The sequence below is a fragment of the Pongo abelii genome, chromosome 13, assembly GCF_028885655.2.
Source record: "Pongo abelii isolate AG06213 chromosome 13, NHGRI_mPonAbe1-v2.0_pri, whole genome shotgun sequence".
NCBI classification, from domain to species: domain Eukaryota; kingdom Metazoa; phylum Chordata; class Mammalia; order Primates; family Hominidae; genus Pongo; species Pongo abelii.
The window spans coordinates 65,221,898-65,243,935 of NC_071998.2; the positions used below are offsets into that span (position 1 = coordinate 65,221,898).

The 22,038-nt window shown below is 39.2% G+C and overlaps 1 protein-coding gene across 1 annotated transcript in view; it reads right to left on the reverse strand.

Moving 5' to 3' along the window:
- The window catches only part of TRPM6 (transient receptor potential cation channel subfamily M member 6), a 162,219-nt gene that overhangs the window by 56,452 nt on the left and 83,729 nt on the right, over positions 1-22,038 (reverse strand). Inside the window, exons 16-23 of the mRNA XM_024252302.3 lie at positions 21,359-21,636; positions 19,727-19,955; positions 16,205-16,357; positions 12,039-12,185; positions 8,025-8,153; positions 5,424-5,675; positions 2,242-2,416; positions 1,925-2,039 (exon numbers count right to left, since the gene is read on the reverse strand). Of these exons, the coding sequence (XP_024108070.3) occupies positions 1,925-2,039; positions 2,242-2,416; positions 5,424-5,675; positions 8,025-8,153; positions 12,039-12,185; positions 16,205-16,357; positions 19,727-19,955; positions 21,359-21,636 (1,478 nt within the window). The remainder of the gene's footprint in view (positions 1-1,924; positions 2,040-2,241; positions 2,417-5,423; positions 5,676-8,024; positions 8,154-12,038; positions 12,186-16,204; positions 16,358-19,726; positions 19,956-21,358; positions 21,637-22,038) is intronic.

Below are 22,038 nucleotides of genomic sequence, written 5' to 3' on the forward strand. Positions count from 1 at the left end.
CACTCTAGCCTGGGTGACAAAAGTGAAACTCCGTCTCAAAAAAAAAAGAAGTGACAGGAAAGCCAACTCACATGGGGCCATATAAGTCATTGTAGTGACTTAAACTTTTACCCAGAAGTAAAATGGGAGGCACTGAAGAGTTTGGAGCAGAAGAGTAATATCCTCTGATGTCTGCTTTTAAAGGGTCATTTGGACTACTGTGTTGAGAAAAGAATATAGGGAGTCAAAGACAGAAACAGAGAGATAAATTAGAGACTCTGTGGTAACAGTGGGGTAGTGAGAGGTCGTTAAATCAGTTATCTATTTGAAGGTTGAGTTAATAGAAGTTCCTGAGAGTTTAGAGGTAGAGGTTCAAGAGACATTAAGAATGACTCCACGTACAGAATCATGGTGTAGAGTAGAGAAAAAGTAAGAATGACTACTTAGTTTTTGGTGTAAACAACTGAAAAGCTGGAACATCAACAAAAACTCATGTTCTTCCTCGCAGATTTGGGAAAGACTACATTAAATATTATAAATAAAAGTATGTTGGGAAAGAGGGGAGATGAAGAGTTTGGGTATTTTAAATTTTAGAAACTTCTAACTGGTGAAGGAAGGGGCCAGTTGGATCTCCATGGCTGGAGTTTAAGAAAGAGAGCTTGGCTGGGGATATAAATTGGGTGTGCTCAGGATATACAGGAAACTGAAAGAGATCACAAAAAGCATAAATAAAGGAAAAGGCAGGTCCGGGTTCAGGGACATTCCAATGTTAAAAGGTTGGGGAGAAGATGATCCAGAAAAGAAGATTGAGAAGTAGTGAGAAGTGACAGAGAAGAAAACAGAGGGCCTGACACCGTGGCTCACTCCTATAATCCCAGCACTTAGGGAGGCAGAGGCAGGTGGATCACTTGAGGTCAGGAATTTTAGACCAGCCTGGTCAACATGGTGAAACCCCATCTCTACTAAAAATACAAAAATTAGCCAGGTGTGGTGGCAGGCGCCTGTAATCCCATATACTTGGGAGGCTGAGGCAGGAGAATTGCTTGAACCCAGGAGGCAGAGGTTGCGGTGAGCTGGGGTCACACCCACTGCACTCCAGCTTGGCTAACAGAGCAAGACTCTATCTCAAAAAAAAAGAAGAAAAAGAAAGAAAGGAAAAGAAAAGGAAAGGAAAGGAGAGGAGAGGAGAGGAAAGGAAAGGAGAGGAAAGGAAGAAAGAGAGAGAGAGAAAGAGAGAAAACAGAGAACGGGGAACCTGGCAGCAAGTGAACAAAGAATATCAAGAACTCCTTAGCCAACTTGCAATTCCATCACTTGCTATCCTTTCATAATTTGAACTTACTGCCTAATCACAACTCAAGATCTCCTTGCATTTTGATGTTGTTACATTGTACTTTCCCCCCACAGTCAGTTCTCCGTATCTGTGGGTTCTACATCTGTGGATTCAAACAACCACAGATTGAAAATATTTGGGGAAAAGAAAAGGATGATTGTGTCTATGCTGAACATGCAGAGACATTTTATCTTTGTCATTATTCCCTCAACAATACAGTATAGCAACCATTTACATTGCATTAATACTATATTAGGTATTATAGAGAATTTAGAGATGTTTTAAAGTATACAGGAGGATGTGCCTAGGTTATATGAAATACTACACCATTTTCTATAAGGGACTGGAGCACCCATAGAGTTTGGTATCTGCAGGGGGTCCTGGAACAAGTACTCCACAGATAAAGATGGATGACCCCATTTATTATTTCACCGTTTCCCATGCTCCGTGTCCTTCTTACCAATAGTTTTATGTGCATATTTCAAAACAATAATAATAAAACATAGAACACACAAAAATCAAAGGTTACATACTCAAAGTACATGTGAATCTACTCAACATATCTGCCCACATTTCTTATTTAAATAATCATATTTAATTGAAATAACCTACTTGAAGAAAGCAATCAACAGGTTCACCATGATGATATATTGCACGAAGAGGTAGACAGCTTGCAAGAATGGAGTAAGAAAAGAACCAGGAGGGCAGGATGGCTGGCTTGAACAAACTACAAATAAAGAATTTTAAAAGAATGAAAGATAAGATGAATCACAGTCCTGCCACTCTAGACAAACATTTAGCACATTAACTGCACAGAATACCATAAATTCAAACATTTTTAAGATTTAGATGATTGTTTTTCAGATTTATTTTACTCTTGTTAACTATGAAGGCACAATTTCTGCATGATGGTAAAATCCCATACACACCATCTATGTCTCCAGCATAGACTTCTCCGTATATCATCCAGTATGGCTCAAATACAATATCTCGAGCTAGACTCCAAGATGGTGGCTCCTTTGGCGAAAGGATGGCCTTGCGTGCCACTCCAAAGCTCAGCAGGACTATGGCCATGATGATCACAATATAGAACATGTTTGCTGTCTGCAAAAGAGCATAGTACAACCAGAATTTTACCACAGATTTGAAGTTCAAAAGAAACCAAACACCAGCAGCCATCATAATTATACCTGCAAATAATAAGATTGTCTAGTCATTGACTAAAACACCCTTGTGCAGGAACAGCTAGACTTTCTTTGGCTAAACTCTCGTTTTCTCACACAGTATGCATTTCAAGTCAACTTGGTCTATGGAATAATATAAATGTGCTGAGAGGAGAGAATCTGTGCTTCTTTGTTTAAGCAGTAATGAATTGTGAACACTTTTTGATTAGCTAATATCTAAGTTTGCCCCTAGTTGGACCAGAGGTTAGGAAAATTAAAAAAGAAAAAATAGGGTATTGTTGAATTAGTCCAATGGCTCCTTATTCCCAGAATTGTCTTCAGGAATTGATTAGAGTCTAAGAAACTGATCAAGCCAGTTTAATTCTATCTACTAAATGTACATCAACTCAGTCCTTTAGTTTACTGTAACAGAGAGAGCATTCACCACAATTCCCATCATTATTTCAAGAGCTACTCTACATCTCTTAGCTTTCCTTCCATTAGGCTGGGGCTGTGAAACCTATTCCAGCCAGTGGGCTGTGGTTTGATGGTGACTTGGGCACTTCTTGTCCAGAGCAGTTAAAAGCCATTAGACTTTCTCCATCCCTCTCACTCCCTACCATAGACCTTAGGAGCTAAATGTTCACGTAGCTATGTCACAAGACAAAGGGATCCCAGATTCCTGAGTCACTGCACAGAGGACAACCCCCATGAGCACTCACCAAACCTTGCATTAGGGAGAAATACCCTTGTGCGAAGTCATTGAAATATATTGATTATCTCGGCATAGCCTATCTCATAAAGACTAATGTCACCAAGACAAGAGAAAACATTTCTAGTCTAAGAGAAAAATGTCAAATAGGAAAAATCTTTGGAGTCCTGGAGGTTGTCTCTTTTCTGTCCTCTTTGTTTGTTTGTCTTAGCACTACCCTTCAATCTCCAGAACTTGCCCCTTCCCTGCCAGTAAGTATTCTAGAAGGAAAAGTCAAAGATGATCTTGAGACACTGTACTTATTAAAGCGTAGGTCTTAGGTCCTTGTGAACAGCCAGATGGAAAAAGCCGGCCAGGCTCAGTAGCTCACACCTGTAATCCCAGCACTTTGGGAGGCCGAAGCGAGCAGATCACTTTAGGTCAAGAGTTTGAGACTAGCTTGGCCAACATGGTGAAACCCCGTCTCTACTAAAAAATAAAAAATTAGCCTGGCATGGTGGCAAGTGCCTGTAGTCCCTACTATAGGCTACTCGGGAAGCTGAGGCAGGAGAATCACTTGAATGCAGGAAGTGGAGGTTGCAGTGAGCAGAGATTGCGCCACTGCACTCCAGCCTGGACAACAGAGCAAGACTCCATCTCAGAAAAAAAAAGAAAAAGAAAAAAAGAAAAAGCTGACACAACTGTATGGCAAGCTCAGATGACAGACTGGAGCTAGGTGGCCCAATTTTGAATCCTGGCTCCCCATATATTCCTTTGAGGAATTTGCTTAACCTCCATTTCCTTGTATGTAAATATGTATAATAACACTACCTATTTCCTAAAGTTGTTACTAAGATTAAACGAGTTAATACATACTAATTACCTAGAACAGTGTGTGGCCTATAGTAAGCACGATCTAAGAGTGTGATGGTAGGGGAGAGTCAGTGAGTGATACAAGAATAAACGGATATTTTAGCAGAAAATATCATTGGTGGTAGCCTCACATGAATCTGGTCCTCGGGAATTATTGTGCTCAGAGACAGATTTGACTCAATCCCATACCATCTGGTCCTAATCAAAAGGGTAAGCTGAGTGTCCCAACCAACTAACTATGCAATATACTATCCAAGTTCATTTGCTAATACTAGTTTGTGGTTATATGGAAGGCAGTGGTGACATGATCTTGCTCGCTGTGCTTCTATAAATAATTCCAAAATAGCGAGGCACAATGGCTCATACCTGTAATCCCAGCACTTTGGGAGGCTGAGGCAGGAGGATCATTTGAGCTCAGGAGTTTGAGACCAGCCTGGGCAACATAGTGGGACCCTGTCTATATAAATAATAAAAAATAATTAGCTTGGCATGATGGTGTGTGCCTGTGGTCCCAGTTACTCAGGTGGTTGAGGATTTCTTGAGCCTAGGAGGGTGAGGTTGCAGTGAGCCGTGATCGCACCACTGCACTCCAGCCTAGGTGACAGAGCGAGACCCTGTCTCACATAATGATGATAATAATAATAATAATTTCGAAAGTTAAACTATCCGATATAAACCATGAAGAGCCATTAAAAAGAAGCCAGGCATGGTGGTGCATGCCTATAGTCCCAGCTACTCAGGACGCTGAGATGGGAGGATCCCTTGAGCCCAACAGTTCAAATCTAGCCTGCACAACATAGCATCTTTACAAAGAACACTAGAACAACAGGGGGACTATATTTAATAATAATTAATTGTACATTTTAAAATAACTAAAAGAGTATAAGTGACTTGTTTGTAACACAAAGGATTAGTGCTCGAGGTGATGAATACCCCGTTTACCCTGATGTGATTATTATGTATGCCTATATCAAAATATTCCATATACCCCATAAATACATACACTTACTTATGTACCCACAAGAATTCTTTTAAAAACTTTTTTTTTTTTTGAGATGGAGTCTTGCTCTGTCGCTCAGGCTGGGGTACAGCGGTGCAATCTCGGCTCACTGCAAGCTCTGCCTCCCGGGTTCACGCTATTCTCCCACCTCAGCCTCCTGAGTAGCTGGGACTACAGGTGCCCACCACCATGCCCGGCTAATTTTTTGTATTTTTAGTAGAGATGGGGTTTCACCCTGTTAGCCAGGATGGTCTTGATCTCCTGACTTTGTGATCCGCCCGCCTTGGCCTCCCAAAGTGCTGGGATTACAGGTGTGAGCCACCACGCCCGGCTAAAAATAATTTTAAAAAAGAATACCAGGATATAAAACTAGACTGTACTCACCATTTTTGCAATCATGGTCACATATGGACCTGCATGTTGATTCACAGCAAAGAAGTCCAGGAGCCGTGAGAACCAGAATATGATGTCTATGCAGTAGATCAGTCTTCCCGCTGTGTGAAAAGGAGGGTCACCCCATCGAAGGACGAAGCCAACTGAAAACAGGCCAATGGCCACAGTTTCTGTTAAGTTCCAGTACTCACTAATCCATACCTTCACCTTTTGAGTAAACTTCCCAGGTTCTGAAATACAGATCTAAAAGAAGGAAGAAAGAAACTTTAAAAACGAGGTACAACCAAAGAATCCCATCAATATGATCTTCTTAAATACACAAACCATTCACTGAAAGAGTAATCTAAAACCTGCCAAACCTTAAATCACTCGCAGATTTCAGAGACTTAAGTTATCATCAGTAATGAATTATTTAAACAATGCTATACAAATATAATTTAATTCATTTGATAATGCTAAATTGTCACTTGAAACTCCAACTAGAAGTCAAAAAAAACAGAAAGCACTTTTTCTAGCTTTCAATAACCCTAAAATACCATGAGAAAACACCAAGACATTTTAAAACAATACTGCAGGCTGGGCGCGGTGGCTCATGCCTGTAATCCCAGCACTTTGGGAGCCCAAGGCGGATGGATCACGGAGGTCAGGAGATCGAGACCATCCTGGCTAAAACAGTGAAACCCCGTCTTTACTAAAAATACAAAAAATTAGCCGGGCATGGTTGCGGGCGCCTGTAGTCCCAGCTACTCGGGAGGCTGAGGCAGGAGAATGGCATGAACCCGGGAGGCGGAGCTTGCAGTGAGCCGAAATCGCACCACTGCACTCCAGCCTGGGCGACAGAGGGAGGCTCCGTCTCAAAATAAATAAATAAATAAATAAAATTCAATACTGCAGTGGATCTGTATAGCTACGATTTCATTTCAGGAGGCACAGCAGGGTGCAAAGAAACACTGGATGGAGCAAGGGATCCTGTAATCCAGTCCGACTACTGCTATTTAGTGAGTTGTTGACAAACTACTAAGAATATGATATCGGGCCGGGTGCAGTGGCTCACGCCTGTAATCCTGACACTTTGGGAGGCCGAGGCAGGTGGATCACTTGAGGTCAGGAGTTCAAGACCAGCCTGGCCAACATGGTGAAACCCTGTCTCTGCTAAAAATACAAAAATTAGCTGGGTGTGGTGGCAGGCACCTGTAATCCCAGCTACTCCGGAGGCTAAGGCAAGAGAATTGCTTGAACCTGGGAGGCAAAGGTTGCAGTAAGCCGAGATCTCACCACTGCACTCCAGCCTGGGTGACAGAGCAAGACTCCGTCTCAAAAGAAAAAAAAAAGAAAAAAAAAGAATGTGATATTGGAACTCACTAAGATAAAAAAATACCCCTGAAACACCATATCAGACAAACAGAAATGTAAAATAGTACACCAATTTTCCCTGAAGCATTAAAAAAAAATGGTACAGTTCAGATAACTATCTGTTTCTCTCCTGACTTATTTTCTATAATCATAAACTCCACATAGGAATTAGCAGGCAACATAGGTATAATTACAAAGAATATAAGTATATAATGGTTATATTACTTCTAGGAGAAAATAAACATAGGTAAATACACAGACACAGAGACACACATTGACATCTAAAACAGTCTGAGTCAGAAATATTTATGATTGCAGTTATAACTGATAGGAATGCTAGTTTTTGTTTTTGTTTTTGTTTTTGTTTGAGATGGAGTCTCGCTCTGTCACACAGGCTGGAGAGCAGTGGCACGATCTTGGCTCACTGCAACCTCCAGCTCCTGGATTCAAGCAATTCTCCTGCCTTAGCCTCCCAAGTACCTGGGATTACAGGTGCGTGCCACCACGCCCGGCTAATTTTTTGTATTTTTAGTAGAGACGGGGTTTCACCATGTTAGCCAAGATGATTTCGATCTCCTGACCTTGTGATCTGCCTGCCTCGGCTTCCCAAAGTGCTGGGATTACAAGCATAAGCCACCACGCCCGGCCCCTTTTTTTTTAAAAGTAACTCACTATGAACCAGAAATTTTTAAGTTTTGTTTTTTTGCTTCTTGGATTATTTGCCTCAGAGAGATTTCCAGCTTCAATTTTCAAAATGTTTGGTAGGAGCTTTCAAAAGCTATAAACATATTCCTTACATATTGCACAACTTCAGCCATTTATGCCACTCATTAGATGAAATTGATAATATGAAAATAATGCAAAGCAACAAAAATCCACCCCACCAAAAAAAAAAAAAAAAAAAAAAACTCAGGGAAATCAAACAGTTGGAGGGTTTAATACAATTCTATGGCACCATCTATCCTTTAGGATTGGTAAACACACCAAGATATCCACTTCAAAGATAACTGCTTCCAAAGTGCACCAACCAGCAGAAAGCAGCTGATAAGGATAAAGGGCTGGAATCAAGGATTCTCCCCCAAATAACCTTTATGCAGCATGTAAGTCAAGGTCAGTGTGTCCTGTCTTCCCCCACCCTTGACATGTCCGTTTTCATCACCAGAGCCAAGGAGTCTTTTAGCGGACACCTACAGAAGCTGAGGACATATGCAGAAGATAAAGGTAGATGGCATAACTCACCTCCCTGACCGCCTCAATAGCATTGGTGAAGATGTAAATGCTAACAAGCCACTCCTGCACGCTGGGCTGGGGCTGCATCTCCACCAACACGGTGTAAGTGAACAGCATGAGGAATGCCAAATACGCCATCTGTGAGGGGGACACACATTCCCCAGATGTAAGTGAGAGCAAGCATGGAGCATGCCAAGGAGAGGCAGATGGAGCAGAAACCCAGGCATGAACTTCAACATGATAACATGAACACAGAACTAGCACCACCTTTGGGTTATTGATGACCTACTATCAAGGAAAGCACAATAATCCATGGTGTTCTAGTCTAGGATTTAGAGGCAGGAATGAAATCACTGTTCTCAGATACATGGAAGGACACAATGTGTCATTCTGCTGGCTCCTGACTAGCATTTCCAGGACCCTGCACATCCAACAGGGGCACTGGCAAGCTAACAGCAAGCCCAGGAGGAATCACAGGTCTTCCCCTCCATCTTAAACACAGAAAGAAAACATGTGTGAAGCATGCCAGATCCGCAGTGGCAATAGATGCTTATTTTCAAATACAGTGAACTGTGGCATTTACCACTGCTGGAAGTTCTATTTTATGTTGATTAAAATACTCTGTTTAATAGAAAAGTTGTGTCCAACTGTGAGCGCTTTTAATTAAGGACTGTTTGTCAATATTTATATCTTCAGCACTCAGCACTCTGCCTGACACATGATAGATATTCAATAAATGTTTGTCTAATTACTGTGTATATATATGTATGCCTAGATTTCCAAAGTCTTGAAAGAATTAAGACATAGTGATCACACATATAGATACATAGTGATTAATAGCTTTGTAATCTTACCTAATATTCTTATCTTCTTAAAATATAGTCCCAGAAGCAGAATATCTGTCCATGCACATTGAAAATTGTGACAAATATTACTAAATTTTCTGACAGGAAGGCTTTACCAATTTACACTATTATCAACAATGTATGAGACTGCAGTCCTCTAAATAGCCTCAGAGACAACACACAATGCTCACTGATCAATACTTGCATTTTAAAACCTTGTATCGGCTGGATGCGGTGGCTCATGCCTATAATCCCAGCCCTTTGGGAGGCCAAGGCAGGCGGATCACCTAAGGTTAGGAGTTCGAGACTGGCCTGGCCAACATGGTGAAACCCCGTCTCTACTAAAAATACAAAAAATTAGCTGGGCATGGTGGTGGGCACCTATAATCCCAGTTACTCAGGAGGCTGAGGCAAAAGCATCTCTTGAACCCAGAAGGCCGAGGTTGCAGTGAGCCAAAATCGCACCATTGCACTCCAGCCTTGGTGACAGAGCAAGACTCCATCTCAAAAAAAAAAAAAAAGAAAAATCAGTTGAGAGAAAAATGTGCGTGTATGTGCGTGTATGTGTGTGTGTGTGTGTGTGTGTTCATTCTCATAAAAGTCATATTATTTTAACCTTGATCCCTATTTCTCATATATTTTTATCTACCTAAATGGATAAGTCTGCTTCTAACTTTAGTTCTGCACAGATAACACAGAGAATAGCTTAAACCATTTCTAACTAGATAAGAATGGTATTATTGACAATAGGTTGTCTTTTAGGCAGTCATAATGGATATTAGTGCCTATGATTTACGGAAGTGTAGAAGAGAAGCATATAAGAAAGTAAAGGTAAATTTCAATAATTCTATACTTCTCTTGGTCTATATCTCAAAGTCTGAGTTTTTTTGATGACTCCTTAGGGACACACTTTAAGTTAATTTGTTCTTTCAAGCAACTTAAAAGTTTTTTGTCATTGGTTTCAGCATGGCTAGACAATTTACTCCTTAACTTTTACTCTGCGGTTCAGACCTTAGCCCATTTGTCTGTATATATTTTATTATTTGTATTTTGTTATCTCCTTATACTGATTCCTTATACTGGACTCATTTATGTACATTAATGGTCTCCCCTACATAAGTGCAAGCCGTTTGATGTCAGTATTGATGTTTGGCAATGTCTTCTTCTCACCGCCCCCACTGCTGCCTAGTATACTATGTCTTAAAGACAGCAGTTAGCTGTCAGTAAAATCGAATTGAGTGACCTGAACCTTAGGTTACCCTCAGCCGTAACTTTCTTTCTATATAGTGTACAACTATATACGAATCTGGAAGATTTATAAGCAAAAGACTACAAACATATTCGATAAGTAGATATTCAGATTGAGAAAGCAGCACAATTCCTCTACTTGAGAACAGGTTGGATTCCTAAAGGCTATGTTAAGTACACTTACTCTTTAGTCCAAAGTGGCATCACACAAAGGCTACAAGCAACCAAAGTACTCACACCTAGGTAAAATTAGGTACTAAACTCTCTGGACATTGGCAGTATTGCTTCTGACTCTTTTTGATTCTTTCCAATTATTAAAAACACCATGGTGGGCAGATCTGGCTGATTTTGTGCTATTGCTTAGCTTTGTTCCTGTTTCTTAAAGCTCCTGAGCTAGATGTTTCCAAGGGAAGAAATGCCTAAATACGCTTTTCCCAATGGTATGACTATGGTTAAAACTCTCCCAGCACTCCTGTCAGAGTCTTTCATATATGTTGTTGCACATTACAAAAATAGCAAAACCTCATTGTTTGAAAGCAGATGTGATTTTTGGAAACAGATAAAAATCATACACAGCTATGTACTTATTCAATAAGTATAGGAAATAAGTGTGTGGTTGGCCAGGTAAATATTTGGAAATACAACACATTTAGATAAATATCCTTTTATAATCACACTTCAAATGTTTTAGATATACAAACTCTTGGCCATGAGCTATTTAAGTATAGATAAGCATTAGAAAAATAAATGCTATGGGAGCACATGTTCTCAGATCTCCTGAGGGCTGTGTCACGGAAAAAAATATTTAAAAAAAAAAGAAAAGAAAATTATATGAAATAAATGTGAAAAGCACCAAACACATCTAAAGCACAGTTCATGCTTTCTCTGTAGCTCTACTATCCATAATAGATTTAGTATTTGTTCACACAGTTCAGCTTCTAAAATTTTTCATTTTCTCTCTATATTTATAAACATATACTACTGAAGGCAAAAACAAACACTTGCATCATTTTCTACCTATATAACACATTCCTACAAACAAAAAGCTGATTCAATTGCTGATTGTTTTTTGTTTTTTTTTCTTTTGAGATGGGGTCTCGCTCTGTTACCCAGGCTGGAGTGCCCCAGTGTGATCTCGGCTCACTGCAGGCTCTGCCCCACGGGGTTCATGCCATTCTTCTGCCTTAGCTTCCCGAGTAGCTGGGACTACAGGCGCCCACCATCACGCCTGGCTAATTTTTTGTATTTTTAGTAGAGACGGGGTTTCACCGTGTTAGCCAGGATGGTCTCGATCTCCTGACCTCGTGATCCACCCGCCTTGGCCTCCCAAAGTGCTGGAATTACAGGCGTGAGCCACCACACCCAGCCTCAATTGCTGATTTTCTAAGAAGAATCCACCCTCCTATTGCTTAATTCTGCAAACACTGCTATTAATTTGGTTGTTCCACAAATCTTTGAATGCTCAGTCTCCCTTCAAATGGTGAGGTTTTACCACTTTTGTGAAATGTGCAACAACATATTTGAGGGACTCTGATAGGAGCACTGAGTTTTAACCACAGTCACACTGTTAAGAAAAGAATATTCCAGTGTTTCTTTCCATGGAAATTTCTAGCTCAAGAGTTTTTAGAGACAGGAGCAAAGCTAAGCAATAGGGCAAAGCCAGCTAGATCTTCCCACAATAACAGTGCTAACTCTTAGCACTCAAAGAGAGAAGAAAATGCTTGTTCTCAAACTCCAAAAAGTAGGCGAGCTCCACCCTAACCTCTCCTTGCATTCCTCCAGTCCTCTTTGCTACCTACTTTGTCATGCCCTCACTTTTAACTAGGTTTCTACATTTTTATTGCAAAGTGGCAAATCAGGCATATTATCAACATCATCACTAGCTATCAATCATCATTAATCCGACATATATTGTTGTAATGACACCAACCGTATAAAACCAAAACTTGACAATTGGAGCACCGTAGAACTCATAGACTTTCCTGGTCCACGGAAGGTGTTGGTGCCCACTTTCCAAACCAAAATGCTGATTTTCATCCAGTTTCTCATCATGGCCCCTTTCCAAATCATACTCTTTCTGTAAAATAAACAAATAATCATTTTCTTGTCAGCAGCTTAACTAAAATAGTGACAAGCATGAACATCCAAAAAATATCATAAATAATATATTAGAAATTAATTGGCTGGGGGCAGTGGCTCACACCTGTAATCCCAGCACTTTGGGAAGCCAAGGTGGGCAGATCACCTGAGGTCAGGAGTTCGAAACCAGCCTGGCCAACATGGAGAAACCCTGCCTGTACTAAAAATATTAAAATGAGTAGAGTGTGGTGGCACGTATCTGTAATCCCAACTACTTGGGAGGCTGAGGCAAAAGAATCGCTTGAACCCGGGAGGCAGAGGTTACAGTGAGCCGATATCATGCCACCGCACTCCAGCCTGGGTGACAGAGTGAGACTCTGTCTCAAAAAAAATAATAATAATAATTGGGCACCCACATGCCAAATTATAATCTTTGAAGGGAGAGAAAACTGCATGTATTGTATAAATTATTGACCAGTTAAAACGCATGAGGTATTTCTGAAATGCAAGCTGACTCTGTAGTAATCAAACCCAAAGTAAGAATAGTTCCAAGGATTTAAAAATTGGTCCCTATTCCCAATATCCTTTTTTTATGAGATGAAGTCTTGCTCTTGTCGCCCAGGCTGGAGTGCAATGGCGCGGTCTCAGCTCACTGCAACCAACCTCCGCCTCCCAGGTTCAAGAGATTCTCATACCTCAGCCTCCCAAGTAGCTGGGCTTACAGTCACCCGCCACCACACCTGGCTAATTTTTGTATGTTTTTCAATTCTGGAACCTAAGGATACTCATAAAATCCCTGTGAAATCAGTAATGAACAATACAATTATTTCCTTAACACATAAGAAATTGAGCATACATTGATGATGCATGGCCATCCCTTGTCATAGGAAATTCAGGCACTGCATTAGTTTTAGGATTCTGACCTTCGATAGCATCCCCACTGATTTATAGCAGAGGGTCTGTTTGCCTGCAGTTCATGTGCTCTCTGAGCTTCCAGAGTTCCTTGAACACCCTACAACCATGTGCAAGTATTTGTGTTGTACATGTATTTTTCTGGGGAAACAATCAGATTTTTCATCAACTACCAAAAAGGTATGTGTCAGTCCAAGGGAATTAACTCATGTAGAGAATTAGCAATGAGTATATGTAAGGCAGAGCAGGAGTTGCCTGAATGTGACTACACAAACACCCACGCAGAATGAGCTTTGAAAAGAGGAAGGAAAGGAAGAGAAAAGAAAAGAGAAAAAGGAAAAGAAAAGACAAGACAAGACAAAAGACAAGACAAGACAAGACAAGACAGGACAAGACAAGGAAAGAAGCACTTATAGCCTGGCTACCTTTAAGAAGCAGCAATACAAGGGCAGCAAAAGGAAAGCAAAAGCAATATCACTCTACTGTATAGATTTATAGGTGGTTTTAGTTTTTTAATAGGAAACACATGTAATTTTTAATTTTTTAAAGTAATATTAAAAGAAAAGAATGTTCTCTGCTGTCTCTCAAACTAGTCCATTCTTGCAACCTAGCCACAAAAGTTATCTCTTTAATGTCAGACCTGCAAGATTAGCAAAATTTTTTAAGCCAAAGAATGAATCAAATTTTGCTTGAGTTGTCCATGTAATTGCAGAAAAATGTGATGTTTAAGGCCTCGGGCATCTAGATGGGTTATTGTCAGTGCCTGATTAATTATTCAGTCATTTATTTCACTTTGGGCAGTGAGGTTAGGATTGTGACTGTAGGAATTGGCCCAGTTCCTAGCAGGTTTGAACCAGCCTAGAATTAAAATGGTGTAAAACCAATTAGAAAAGTCATCATTTATGAGCTTTTAATGACACCAACACCACATCAGAAAGACCCCAGAAAGCAATTTAAGTAATGACTTTATTATTAAATAACTTCTCTTATTATTTTTCTAGGAGTGTTTCATTAGCTCTTAATTGCTCTTGACAGTTTGGAGTGGATTATAAAGTGCTGATCGGGCCTGTCTCTGAGTTGACTTCAAAGACACCAATTGCTATGATGAAGACAACCTGAGAACGTAAATTCAGATTTTTTTTTACTGAGAAGAAGGTAAAGACAAAAACATATGACTTGAATAACTTTTATTATATATATATAGCTCCCCTCACCCCCCACACCCCCTGACCACCCCACACTCTTTTTTTCTCTCTAATTGTAATCTGACACACAAATTAAAATTATGACTACAGCAGTAAGTCTTCCCCCCATATCTGTTTTGCAGTCATCTTTCCCACTTAATTATGCTCTGATAGAATAGATTTTGTTATACAACTTTCTTAGTATTATTTCACTGTGATTTATCTACCTGTCTAAGACCGAGCTCATCTTTCCCCTTCCGAACCCACTCCTTCTCCAGTTAGCCTTGTGTCCCTTCAAGACGGCCTTGTTTAAAAGACCCTCTTCCTCTCCATGTCCATTGCTACTGACTCTCGTTAAAGGACTTATTGTTTCTCACCTGGATGGCTACCCTGGCCTACCCTGCTTCCAGCCAGTCTTCTTGCTAAACCATCCTATGCCCTGGAGGCAGAATAATTTCTCTAATAGTCAGATCATCTCACTACTCTGGCATACACATTCACTGGCTGTCCGTAACCTACAGAATAAAAATCATACTCCTTCACAGGATATACAAGATTCTACATGATCTATCCTCGATCTACTTTCCAGCCATTCCTACAAGTACTCCCAGCTTGTCACATAACCCTCATAACCTAGATTCCAGCCGAACCATACCACTTGTGATGCTTTACATACACCTTGCCACTTCCCAACTCCATGACCCTGTTGATAGTCTCCTTCTCGCGATATGCTCTTTTCCCTCTCCACATCATCAAGTCAAGCTCAAACACCATCCCAATCATAAAACTGTCACTAACCCCTAATCCTTACCTACTGACTCCTAATGGGAAGAGTCTTCTTCTGCTGTTGGTTAACCCATTCCACCATCTTACTGTAATTTAGTCCTAAGAAAACTCATGTCATCACAGGTCACGTTTTCAAGAGGTTATCAGCTAAAAAGATCTAAATTTCACATGGCAAAGTTATTCTGCCTGTAAAAATTTCAATAACGAGTTTTATAAAACCTCAGTGAGTAAATGCAGTATTTGATGCTATACAGCTTCAGCTCCAGAATAATGGCTTTCCTTCTCTAATTACCAGAAGTGCCTTCTTTATATTCATTATTACCCACTATTACCACAAGAAGACAACACAGTGACACTCTAAAGAGCATCTAAGTATCACCTGCCTTCAGTTTCCTGCCACAATACATAATGCAAATTATGTTCCTCAACTAATAAATTGCATTACTTAATCAGTGTTATGAAATCTTATCTACCCCATCAAAAGTGCTGCCTCCACCCCTTACCCCATGCCTAGCAAAATTCTAAAAACATAGCAGCTTATTAATAATTACTGCTTAAGTTAAATTCAAAGGCAAAAGAAAGATTGTTCTTATGATTATAAGCCATTGATAGTGAACAGACTTGAAACACTTTTTCAATACCTGTTTTAATTGAACAATGGTGAGATATTGTGGATATTCTGTCTGATTATAAGCCCCACAGTTGAAAAGGCTGCATCTGCCTTAATTAATTCAGTATCCACAGAACCTCTAGCACATGTAAAGTGGCCACTAATGAGTCATTGAATTAATAAATTGGTATATGGCTATGTCCAAACCACGTCTTTGATTTTGGCTTCGAAGTAGAAATAGAATATTTTGCTTAATTGTATACGGGGCTTAATTAGGTCTATTGTACATAGTATACCTGACCATAGCATAATATGGTTAAGATTAAGAAAACTAAATGCTTGATTGATTAGTCAGAGGCATTTTAAAATAATGTATAACCCCAGGACCATATGTCATCACGGGCCTGAAATAGAGGCAACATAACTTTTGTTTAATAGATGGCTATATAAGTAAACTTTAAGGATGTGTATATTTGCGTGCAGTCAATACAATGAAAATTCAGTTCATTATGATTTTGCACTAACCACAGAAGCACTTTCTTTGGAACTGCTGGCATTCTGGTCACTGTAATACCACATAAATTGGAAGTCCTGGGACTGGGGAACATGTGACATCTCAGCTTTGCTTTTAAATTCCAGTGTCAAAATGGTGGGTGGTAAAATAATGCTTATAATAATCTGTAAAAAGAAAAAAAAGCAAAACAAAGTAGTAGGGACTACAAAAGCACATACTAGACAAATAACGAAATTAAGAATTTCAGTGTATATAAAATGCCAGACCCATCCCAGTCAATTTTCATCCCGTTTCTATAAATAATTTTTTGACTCAGCAACTTCAGTTCTAGTGTCTCTCTCAGAAATACTCATGAGTACAAGCATTTGCAGATAAGAATGTTCATTGCAGGACTATTTGTAAAAGCAATACACTGGTGTCCACCTAAATGTCTATCTAGAGAGCGACAACTGGTCTGGAATAACCTAATAGTGGAATACTGTGCAACCATTAAAAAGACAAAGGCAATGTTGAATATAATGAAAAGGTAGCCACGCTATATTGTTAAGTGAAAAGATCAAATTACAGTTACCTCTTGGTGTCCAAAGGGGATTGGTGCCAGGACACCCCTGACCCCCGACCCCAAGGATACCAAAATCTGAGCCTGCTCAAGTCCCTGACATAAAATGGTGTTGTATTTCCATATAACCTATGCACATCCTACCCTATACTTTAAACCATCTCTAAATTACTTACAATACCTAATACAATGTAAATGCTATATAAATAGTTGTACTGTATTGATTTTTCATTTGTATAACTTTTATTGCATTGTTATTTATTTGGGGGTGTTTTTCCAAATATTTTTTATCTGAAATTGATTAAATCTGCAGATGTGGAACCCATGGATATGAAGAGCCAACTGTATAGAAGAACATAGAGTGATCCCATTTTTGTTAAAAAATAAAATTAAAAATCTTAGCTATTTATATGCATATAAATATACATTTAAAAGTTTAAAAATATGTATACTACACTGTAATTATTTATCTCTAGGAGTAGCAGGACAGGGCAGTGACAAGTATTATTTTTCAATGAGCACACTGCTTTAATAATATTTTAAAGCCATTAAGTAGCTACTACCACATAAAACACATTAAAATTTGTTGACATTATAAAATCAAGAATCTAAAAGTATACCATCACCTTCTGTTAGATCCATCTCCCATCCCACAAGTATCTTTTCTCTACTAGTAAAACCCAAGGAGGGTATAGATCCAGACATCCACAAGTTTTTTTCATTATATTGCTATTATTCATTAATTGCTAACAGTCTTTTCAAAAAAAAATTTTAAGTTCAACTTGTATGGCCTTCCAAGGTAAAGAGTTTAAAAGATTTACTAAATGCTCTGATATCAACTTGATGAACACTACTTCTTCAAGCTAAAAGTAGGCCTTAGTATTCTGGTATTCAGTGACGAAAAAGAAGATTTAAATTGACTATTTGACATTCATTATTAAGTATGGTAAACTGAAGTCATATCCTTGTTAACCTTCTTTTTTTTTTTTCATGATGAAATTATCTTTTGTCATTCTGTTTTAAAGCTTGATCTCCTATGAAGATTCTCTGGACTTTCTCCAGTTCTAATAGGATTTTATTTGTGTGTTTGTTTTCTGTCCAGATGTACAACCCAAAATACATGCAATCTTCTAGGTCTGGAAAAATCGCAGTTACCATGCTCAGTGGTAATATTGTACTAATTAATCTCTAGTCAACTTCCTGAAAAGGCCCCACATTCTGTTGCCCTTGTGCATTGCAGAACAACTGGCTTATGAAATAGTATTTGACAACATCAGTATCCCATCTCTAAGGGATTGGATGGAGCATTACAATGAGTTTTCCCATCCACATCTCTCTACATGGTTTTCCTACAGTCTTCTTCTACTTGGAATTAGCCTAGCCAGGACATCTCACAATTATTTGCAAATGTGTTTCTAAAACTCACCAACCAAGCACTGATAAAGTAGCATCTAAACACTGGAGAAGAATGTTTACTGCAGCTTAGAGACTTTAAGTAGCTAACTCAGCCTTTTTTATTATTAACTCACTCATGTTTTGGGGCAAAACATTTAGTCTTACTTCACAAGTCTCCTTTTTGGTATGAAGTATATGAAGAACAAGAAATAACATTAAGTTCTCAGAAATAAGGATTTCTAGTAAACTAGAGTATATACAGGACAGAAACATGAGGAAAATTATTTCTCAAACTACCAGCTATCTATATCTTATCTCACTCCCTGAACGTTGAACTTATGCAGCTAGAGGTGAACCCATTCGCATCTCTGATTCCTCCGTTCCAAGGGTGCAATCAAAGCAGATCATTGGAGAACTTCTGAAAACAATTATTATTTCTGATATTTTCTTTAAAAGGATTTATGTTGAGATCCTTTTTGGTTGACATTTCTCTTATTTCTATAATTTCATCAGTGGAAAAATAGTCATGTTTGGGACACATCATATTTTTAAGAACTCTAGGAAAAATAAAATTACAATATAAAATACAGACTTATGTAGTTCTTAATACTCACTCTTTGTCTCCTTTTATTTATTTGGTTTCATAAGTATATGTACTCCTTAAGCTTGTCCATAACCTAAAGCCTTTAGACTTAGGTTTGATGTCAAAGGTTAAATGTCCTTAGCAGTCAACTAAATTATTATTGATAATTTAAGATAATAGATGAGGCTGAGAAATTTGAGATAGTTACTCATATGAACAAATGTATTGGAGGGCAGCCTTATGAAACAGTCACTTATTCTCTCAAAAAAAAAAAACACACATACACACACACACGCACACACACACACACACACATTGGGTGAGCAGAACAACAGAAGTTATTAATTTTATTTAGTTTATTATCTGTTAGTATTCTTACACTGAGAAAAAAATTCACTAAAAAGTCTCATTTACTTTTGTTGTAATTATTGGAGGCAATAGCAACTAGTAATAATGAAATCTTGCATGTTTGTCTATGCTTTTAACTTCTAAGCACCCTCACCTTTGTGGTGGACAGGGCAGGTAAAATTATACCCATTTTTCAAAAGGAAACTGTGGCCATGGGAGATAAAAGTCGTCTTCACAGATTCCTCTGGAAAGACCCCAGATCTTCTCTGAGAATCAAATATATTAACTGGGATGTGAGGGCGATCTGGCTGTGACATCTGTCACCCCATTGATCGCCAGGGTTGATTCAGCTGATCTGGCTGGCTAGGCAGGTGTCCCCTTCCTCCCTCACCACTCCATGTGCATCCCTCCCAAAGCTGTGCGCTCTGTCGCTCAGTCACAGAAGACGACCATCCCCAATAGGGGAAGACCAATCTTCCGTCAAGGGTATACGAGTAGCCGCACTCCCCTGCTAGAACCTCCAAATGAGCTCTCAAATATATTAACTGGTTTTCCTGAAGACACAATTCTGGAACAAAATGTAACTCGAGTACAGAATTTTATACAAGACTAACATTAAACTCCATAAGACAAGTAAAGTAAATTTACCTTTAACCAAGAGTTTTTCCTCATTTTCAGCCGCCCCATCCACATGTCTGTCAGTAGCATCTGGGTACAAGTATGTGAAACAAAGGGTCGTAATCCTCCCGACACGGCCAGTTTCAGGCAGGTCGAATTGCTCCAGTTCCTGAGTTCATACGTCAACAGCGTCATGGCCATGCGCTCATTCTGCTTGAATGCCTTCTCCAACAAGTCCAGAGCCAGCTGGCCAAACTGTCTGCCATGACGGTGGCCAATTAAGAAAACAAAGGCAGGTGAGAGAGCTGCATTATTAGAAACATTTTAGAACATTTAGAAACATTGTAAAAGATTGGATGTGAGGCTCAGAAAATAACAATTCATAAGGCTTCCTTTAAAAAAAAAAAAAAAGCAACAACACCAAACAGCAACTGAATAATCTTAGTTTCCAGAAACTATTTGAAAGGAATTATAGCTCAGGAAAGGGATTTTTCTCCCTTTCCTGAAGGAACAGAACTAGGAGGTTTACATTGTAGCACACAGAATTTAATTTACACCTGAGCTATTCATAGGGAGTAGCCACTCCACACTATTGGACATAGCTTGGTTTGGGACTTATACATAGGCTTATACATAGCTTGGTTTGTTTGGGACTCCCTGATAAGACCTAATAAAGTGGTTTTTTTTTGGTTTTTTTTTTTTGACAAAAAAAAAAAAAACTATTCAGAACCCAACTAGCAAGCAAAGAAAGCTGTGGAGTCACTTTTTTTTTTAAAGATTTTATAAAATATCTACGTGACTTAAGAAAGCTATAGACGTAGACCTAGAGACACCCTCATGTGATTTTCGAGGAGAATGTTTCCTCTGAAAGGTAGACATTGTCATGCTCTGGAATTTGTCTTTTTGGTAGAGACAGGGTCTTGCTATGTTGCCCAGGCTGGTCTTGAACTCCTGGCCTCAGTCAATCCTCCCACCTTGGTGTCCCAAAGTGCTGAGATTAAAGGTGTGAGCCACTGCACCCAGCCTGGGAAATTTTTTTTTTTTTTGATGGAGTCTCACTCTGTCGCCAGGCTGGAGTGCAGTGGCACGATCTCAGTTCACTGCAACCTCTGCCTCCAGCCTGGGAATTTTTAAATCAAAATTATAAATTAGTTTCCATTGATTCTAGCTTTCATTCTTTCTTCACTACTGTAACACTTCAGTAACTTAAAAATCAAAAGCATTTTTAACTTCTATTTTCCACCATTGCTCTCTGGCTCCCTAAGACAATGTATTTATTTGTTTTCCCACCTGAGAGATACTTAATGAAAACAATGTCTTAATTTAATTTAGCATCAAAGACTTCTAGAGTTAGGGGGAGCTTTCAAAATCATTAATTGAACATTTCATAGTTAGTAAACTAAAGCCCCGAAATCTGGTCAACTGACTTGTCTAATTAGTCAACAGTTGGCTAGAACCCAAGTCCCCTGACTTGAAGGTCACCTCTTTTCTTTACTTCACAAAGCTCCTTAGAATACCTGAAGACCCTTTTAATAGGAGAGTCCATAAAATGCATGGCGGTAAGTCCATTTGTCCTACAAGTTTAAAGACGAGAGAGATAAAAGTGTCTAACCATTCTAAGAAGTGTTGATGTTTAGTATGAAGTGAAGAGAGAACACTTACTTTGAGTAATTCTTCAACTCTTCTGAGGCATCATCCACCATGTGACTCTCCTTAGCTTCATGGGCCATTGCCCGGTAGAGGATACACGCAATCACGGCTTTAACCGTGGCCTCCTCTCCATGCTGCCAGAAGAACATGGCCATCTTCTGCCTTTTCATCAGCACAGCCCAAACTAGCAGGTCATTGTAAGGGTAAAGAAAGCCAGTAGACTCGGGGTCATCTGATACATTTTGTTCTTTTGACTTCTTCCTTGATTTATGAAGGACTATAGACTTTTCCTGTTGGAAAATAAAATAGGAATGAGTTTTCAAATACTCAGATGCATGATGTTTTACCTAATTCAACACGGCAGGTGTCCTAGAGATTTTTTTTAATCACTACTAAAAAAGAGATGGAAATAATAAGAAGATTTTATAAGCCAGCAAGCAAAATTTAGACCATAAAAGGTAATCTACTTCTTGTTGCATTTAACAGATCCAGAGTCCCTGAACTGATATATCTTAAGGTTATTTAGCATAACTCAAAGCAGTGCCTCTTTAGGATATACCCAGAGTGCTTAATTGAATTTGAAAGATGGGTGGGTAGGGGGAGATATAACAATGCCTGAGAAATGGTTCCATCTTCCTCAGAGTAATAACCACAGAGCAGTACGATGAGTGCTGAAATAGAGACTACATGAC